Source organism: Sinocyclocheilus grahami, unplaced genomic scaffold (assembly GCF_001515645.1).
Source record: "Sinocyclocheilus grahami isolate Dianchi unplaced genomic scaffold, SAMN03320097.WGS_v1.1 scaffold13.1, whole genome shotgun sequence".
Taxonomy (NCBI): domain Eukaryota; kingdom Metazoa; phylum Chordata; class Actinopteri; order Cypriniformes; family Cyprinidae; genus Sinocyclocheilus; species Sinocyclocheilus grahami.
The window spans coordinates 3,083,393-3,090,719 of record NW_015505192.1 but is presented as its reverse complement, the minus strand read 5'-3'; the positions used below and the strand labels follow the sequence as shown (position 1 = coordinate 3,090,719).

General features: G+C 36.2%; 1 protein-coding gene across 1 annotated transcript in view; it reads right to left on the bottom strand.

Moving 5' to 3' along the window:
• Nucleotides 1-2,764, bottom strand: part of LOC107599563 (angiotensin-converting enzyme 2-like) — a 12,409-nt gene extending 9,645 nt beyond the window's left edge. Inside the window, exons 1-4 of the mRNA XM_016291209.1 lie at nucleotides 2,743-2,764; nucleotides 2,561-2,619; nucleotides 2,339-2,446; nucleotides 2,220-2,226 (exon numbers count right to left, since the gene is read on the bottom strand). Of these exons, the coding sequence (XP_016146695.1) occupies nucleotides 2,220-2,226; nucleotides 2,339-2,446; nucleotides 2,561-2,619; nucleotides 2,743-2,764 (196 nt within the window). The remainder of the gene's footprint in view (nucleotides 1-2,219; nucleotides 2,227-2,338; nucleotides 2,447-2,560; nucleotides 2,620-2,742) is intronic.
• Between the last annotated feature and the right edge of the window lie 4,563 nt (nucleotides 2,765-7,327).

Here is a 7,327-nt window from a genome sequence, read left to right as displayed (position 1 = left end):
TCTCGGATCCCTCCGCTAAATCCACCCGCGATCCCCACGACAACAGTCTACGCCGTGCCTCGGCAACAGCCTGGCCACTCTCATCAAACACAGCCAGGCGAGAGCAGAGCATACGCAGTGAGAGCAATCAGCTCCTCGAAAGCTGACCATGCATGCTCCGCTCCCCAACAAACGACACACAAATCGTGTGTATCCCCCGCCGCCAAATATCGTGGGCAGGGAGGAACACAGCGTTTGTAATGCCGTTCGCTCGCCATTGAATTTTTCATGATTGTTTTTATATATGCTTGTGTGGACAGACAACAGTAAATAGACGGACACATACACAGAGCGCTACTGAAGAGCAGAAGCTGGTTTGGGCTCTGCCGGATGCGCTTTTATACTTTCTGGTGCTTACGTCACCCCGCTCGTGACGTCTCGCTACTCCATTGGACTGATTTGTGCTTCAGAACGCGGTCACGCAGGGGCGTTCCCAAAGTGATTTCGACGCAGCTCGAGTTCCTGAAGGGGAATCTTGTTTTATCTGAAATGATCATCTCTGTAATGTTATGCGATGTAACGCAAAGCAGTGCAACACAAAACAATGCTATGCAAAGCAAAACAATATAGCGCAATATAATCTTGCTTTCTCTGAATTATAATTATAATGTAATGCAATGTAGGTTAACACAAAGCAATGCTGCAACATAAAACAATAGAAAGCAACACAAATGCAAAGTGAAACAGTGCTACACATAGCAATATAACAAAATAATTTTGGTTTATCTAAAATTGTTTACAGTACCTTTCTGGCATGTAATATAATGTAATACAATGAAATGTAAGAAATATAATGCAAAGCAATGTAACTCAAAGTTGCAATGAAACGACAAACGCAAAGCATCCAATGCAACTGATATAACTTAATATAACCTTGCTTTATCTGAAATGATGAATGTCTCTGTCATGTAATGGAGTGGAATTCAAAGCAATATACCCCCGCTTTCACAGACAAGGCTTAAGCCTAGTCCTAGACTAAAATGTAAGTCTGAGCTGTATCAACTGAAAGAAACTTGTACTGACTGATCTTAAAATATATCAGTGACTTTGTTTTGTCTCAAAAAGCACACCAGTAATAATTTTTTCTAAGCACGTTTATAAAAATTACTTAAATGCCGTAAATTAACTATGGCCTAATCCTGGCTTAGTCTAAACCCTGTCTGTGAAACCGGGCCATAATGTAATAATCCTGGCTTTCTTTATCTTCTTCTGAAACGTTTTAGGTGAACGTTCATCTAACATTTTTTAATGTTTCTACTTGTTTTAGAATGTTAAGATAAAATTCAAAAGTAACCATATGTTTCAAAATTATGAAGTGGGAAAAAAAACATTTTTAAACATTTTAAAAACTGTATGTCTTGAACATTCAGAAATAAAGTTGGCATAACTTAATGGGAACGTTAGCAAACTGTTCTTAGAATATTTTTGTTTGTTGGGTAAGTTAACGTAAGGAAAGATAATCTAACCCAAAGCAATGCCGCAACAAAGCAATGCTAAGCAGAGCAATGCAAAGAACGCAAAGTGGAGCAATGCTAAGCAATATAACACAATATCATTTTGATTTATCTGAAATTGTTAACCTCCCTGTCATGTAATTTAACTTCATGCAATGTAATGTAACACAAAACAATTCAATGCAAAGTAATGCAATGCAAAGCAGTATAATGTAGCATAATATAACCTTGGCTTCTCTGGTTTCATGTTTCACTTATTTTACCCATAGTCATGTTATGAGATTGTATAATTGAAAACCTTGGGTAAGTTTAGGTTTATGTTCTCATTTGAATACAGCATGCAACAAGCAGGCCAGTTTTAAATAACTGCTTTTCCATCTAGAAATGTAGCCAAATAATTCACTTTACTTGTCTGGAGGTTTCTGAAACATACCACCTGTTTCCCTCAGGTACTAAAACTGAGAAACGAAACCCAGCACTTGAAAGTATCTACGGCTGTAGAAGCACATGAATATTTAATGAAGCAATCATTGAGGAAGCATATGAATGGCTGTCTGTTGCTAAAAAACACATGTTGCATTTCAGCTCCCCAGTGTTTCACATTCTGTTGCAACCACTGACTGGTTTACTAGCCTTGTGAGAACATTTTATCCAGACAGCTATGACAAAACCTGACCCACGCATGAAGAACAAACAGATTTGACTCTGAAAGCCATCAGCTCTTACTCAACAGCTGTGGGCAAATCATTCTGCTCACGTTTTCAATCACAATTAAAGTGGTCATCATAAAAACAGACTTGGACTGAGCAGACTGGCTGTTGATTATCTTTTGTTAAGTGTGTCACCTGCTCGTGGGTGGAAAGCGTTGTATAGGTGTCTTGATTAGTTTGTTTCCTCATCGCATACGCCAGAGTAGATTTGAAGAGAAACATCTCGCTCTCATTCCACTCATACTGAGATACAGAGAGAGAAAAAAAGTTGAATTATTTTAGTTGCACAATATGGCTGAAAAAAATGATCAATATGGACATCAAACCAAATAAAAAGAGAAGTAAACCAAAACCTACGGCATCATCTCCGAGGGCCGTTTTAATGCTGAGTCTGACTTTAAGTCCATCTTTACTCTCTATAGAGAGTGAAAGAGAGTTTGTTTATTCACAGAAAGCATTGCTCGCGGTTGTTGTGTAGATCCGTTACTTCCTGTTCTTTGTGGGGTGATAAGGCTTTTGCGGAGTGTGTCCTTATTTACCGTCCTCGAAAAAGATTCTCATTAGGGAATCGATGTGTCACTTTATTTCTCAGTGATTTCTCAAGATACTGAACAGAATGAGAGAAGATAAGATGCCAAACAAGAAACTGATTCTGTCTCTTTGGTCAGACAACAAAGAGGCAGAATCCAGTTTAGGATGTTTAGACGCTTCAGCGATGATTTTGTCCTTATTTAAACTCTCTTGAAGTTTCAGTTCACTGTAATTTCACACTCCCTCTGAACATTTTCACTTTCTCCTTTCCTTTAAATGTAATCTGGCTATTGTGAATTGACTTTCCCTGGCAGACAAATATCTAAAAAGCTGCAAGACAGTGAAGCCTATTTTAGGGCCATTAAGATTTTTGCATTAAATATGCAGGGTTAAACTAAAAAAAAAAAAAAAAAAATTTTTACTTGAAACATAAGTACTAAAAGTATTCAAATAAATAAATTTTTTCATTAAAAATGCAAGGGTAAAAAAAAAAAAAAAAAAAAAAAATCTTTACTTGAAACATAAGTACTAAAAGTATTCAAATAAAATGCTTAAATAAAAATTGATAAAACTGTACAGACATTTAAACAAATTAAAACTAATAAAAATGAAAAACAAACAGCAAAATTACTAAAACTAACTAATATTAAAGTGAAAACAGAAAATAATCTAATTCAAAATATTCATAAAAAAACTATAATAGTATATCAGTGATACTAAAATTACACTGATTAAATGACACATTTCTCTTCATTAAAATGGTTAGTAAATTATATTTATATATATATATATATATATATATATATAATACAATAGTGAGAATGAGGTTATTTTCCAATAAAGTAACAATAAACAGAGTTTTTAAATGATAATTGGGAGATTTGTGCTCGTAATTGTCATAAAAAAATTTTTTTTGGTATTTTCTAGAATTTTTTTTTTTTTTATTGATTTGGAGCTGAAAAATTACCTAGAATCTGTTCTGAACATCAAATGTTTTGTGAAATCCATTCATTTTATCAACTGAAGTGAAAAAGAAAGAACATTATTATCTGAAAATGATTGAACACATTTTTTAGCATATTCATCCATCTTTAACACTACTAGATGGCTCTCAGATGGCTCGAAGGCCAGGTTTTCTTTCCACCGTAAAAACCATGTGTAAGATTTAAAAATGACTGAAACTAGTCTAAACTTAGAACAAAACTGCCCAACCCTCAGAGAAAAACAATTTCACTCAAACAGACACCAGTTCGCACAAGATCCTGCATGGGAAAGCTTGGGATGTTTTACCTTTACAAGGATCCTGTGCTCCCAGGGGCGGCAATATCAGAAGAAGAACTCCAGTCAGCATCTCTCTCTCTATCTGGATGAGCAACTTTATCTCATATGCTGCTGAATTCAGCGGTCAGAGAGTAACATACAAAGGGCTGGACGGAGCCATTTAATGGTTAAGCAATGACTAGACCTGCTTCCAGAGCGAGAGAGAGAGAGAGAGAGCCAGAATAAACATCATATATTCATATAGAGTCGAGAAACTGTCAGTGGAGAACATAAATGTAAATTTAAAAGGAGAGCTGCATGCCTGGCTGCCTTTGATTGTTTCAGCTGTGAAATAATAAAGTGAAATTGTGTAGGAGTCGGTTTGTGCTCAGGTCTATGAATGTAAATGTGTATGATTTCTCTTCATCATAACAACAGATGTGGCTGTTCTGACCTGTTCAATTTTTATTTTTTGCTTCTGTAATAATACCTGTCGTCTCGTCTCAATATGTAAGCACCGCAAACACCAGGTGTTTACAGCTGTACGATGTGTGATATCAATATGAACCTGAACCTCATTTTGACTTATAGCTTTCTTCTGTTGTTTAAAGTTGTATTTTTTTTTTTTAATGATGTGTTTCTGAATATGTCGTTGGTAACATCACTTCAAAGTGTTGGCGTACTCACGTAGGTGGGTCAGACATGGGTTGTTTCTGAAAAGTACAAGGGAAATCATTTCTCAGATGAAGGCTGTGCTTCCTGTGAACCCCTGATGATTGAAGCAAATCGCTTCTTCTGCATCTTCCCTTTGCTTGAGATGAAAGCTTTTCCTGCAAGGCCAGAAAAAGACAAATTAGACAAAGAAGTTTGATGGTTAACCACCTTGTGACACTGCAAGATGAGGAAACGTTCAATGTGGTTAATTTGTTACCTAATACCTGGGGGCAGTCGTGGCCTAATGATACTTGTAACCCAAAGGCCACTAGTTTGAGTCTCGGTACCACCAGTGATTGTAGGTAGGGGGAGTGAATGACCAGCACTCTCTTCCACCCTCAATACCACAACTGAGGTGAGACCCTTGAGCAAAGGCACCGAACCCCTAACTGCTCCCTGGATGCCACACTGCTCCGAGTGTGTGTGCACTTGGATGGGATAAATGCAGAGCACAAATTCCGAGTATGGGACTTTTTTTTAATAAAGAGACCAGGTTCACTCATTTATTGTCATACCACAAGTTTCACATATGTATTTTAGTGTCAGTCATTTTTTAAAGAATTTTTATATTTTTATTCAGCAAACAACCATTGGTCAAAAGTGACAGTAACGATATTTATAATGTTACAAAAGATTTCTATTTTAAATAAATGTTATTTTGAACTTTCTATTCATCAAAGAATCCTGAAAAAAGCGTATCGCCGTTTTTACAAACATATGAATCAGCACAACTGTTTTTTAACATTGATAGTAATAAGAAAAGTTTCTTCACCAAATCAGCATCATAGAATGATTATAGAAAGGATCATGTGACCCTGAAGATTTGAGTAACGATGCTGAAAATGAAGCTTTGCATCACAGGAATAAATTACGTTTTAAAACATATTACAATAGAAAACAATTTTAATTTTAATAATATTTCACCTTTTTTAAACACCTTTGTGTGTGTGTATGTGTATGTGTAATATGTGTATGTGTATGTGTGTGTGTGTGTGTGAAAATATTAAATATTTAAATATTAGATAAAGGCAAATATTATAACTTGCTGTAAGAACACTGAAAACAAAAATAAAAACAAATGATTGGCCTAATCAGTATTTTGTCATGTTTTTCAGTAAAAATAAACATCATTATGAAAAGATACTTGGGGCCAACACTTTTTTTGAAAGAAATTAATTTGTTTATTCAGCATGGATGCATGATTTGATCAAAATTGACAGTGAAGAGTTTTATAATGCTACAAAATTTCAATTTCAATTAAATGCTGTTCTTTTGAACTTTCTATTCATCAAAGAATTCAGAATTTTTTTAACACGGTTTCCACAAAAGTATTCAGCATCACAACTGTTTTCAACATTGATAATAATCAGAAATGATGTGGAGCAGCAAATCAGCATATCAGAATGATTTCGGAAGGATCATGTGACACTGAAGACTGGAGTAATGATGCTGAAAATTCAGCTTTGCATCACAGGAATAAATTACATTTTAAAATATATTACAATAGATTACAGTAATTTTAAATTGTAAAAATATTTCATAATATTACTGTTTTTACTGGATTTTTTATTTTAAAAAATGCGGCCTTGGTGAGCAGAAGAGACTTTTTTCAAAAACATTTTCCAATCTTATAGACACCGAACTTTTGAACAGTACTGTATGATCTTATAACATATAGACGATGATTTCTAAGTTCATTGCTTTCTGGCTCATATTTCATCATCTTTCAGGCACAAGTAATCTTATGTAAACAAAAACAAACACAGGCGATTAGATGGAGTGTGTCTCAGCAGGCTTTGGCATGGAGCGTTGCTGCAGTGTGCTTTGAGAATCATCTCATTGTGTTCCTGCACAGACAGGAAGTCCAGCATGTCCTTCTGCTCTGTTTCCTGTCTGTTTGCCCTGGCTTGGCGACCTATACTGACTTAACCCCTAAAAGACAGCAGAACACACACCAACACGCACAAACATATCTGGGAAGGCCACATTAGCAGGAAGCATCACACACAGCCATGCTGCTTTTCTTTGTGTTGGTCTGTAGGGATGAATTTCAGTGGTTTTTGGGTGTAATTTTTCTCTTGAACGGTTTGTTGTTATACTGCTATTTTGTCAAATACTCCCTATTATGCTCTTTTACAAAGTCTTGATTTTGTGTTGGGGGTGTACTAGAACATGCTCTCATGCTTGGTGGTTGGAAAAAAACATTATTTTTCACATAATTTACATTATTAAAATAGCTTTCTTCCCAGCCTGGCACAAACGGCTCGATTAGTTCCGGCTTTGATGAAGGTCCGCCTTCCGAAAAACAAAATGTGTTGTGATTGGTTAGCTGTCCCAGTGAGTCGTGATTGGCGAACAGCTTAGACGGTGTTTCAGTAGTGCCACGCCCCTTACTCCGTCTTTCAACAAAAGCTTTTTGGCGAATCCGGCACTGTACTCCCTCATGTTGTGGAAGCTGTCCTCAGTAAAATGCGCAGCACACAATAGCAAATTGGGGTTATAATGCTCAGGAACAGAGTTCAAAAATAAATTGCAACCACTGTTTCCTGACATAATCCGCTTTCGGAAGCCCAAACAAAGACGTTTGGGCACGGAGGTGAAAAAAACAGCGTTTCAGGC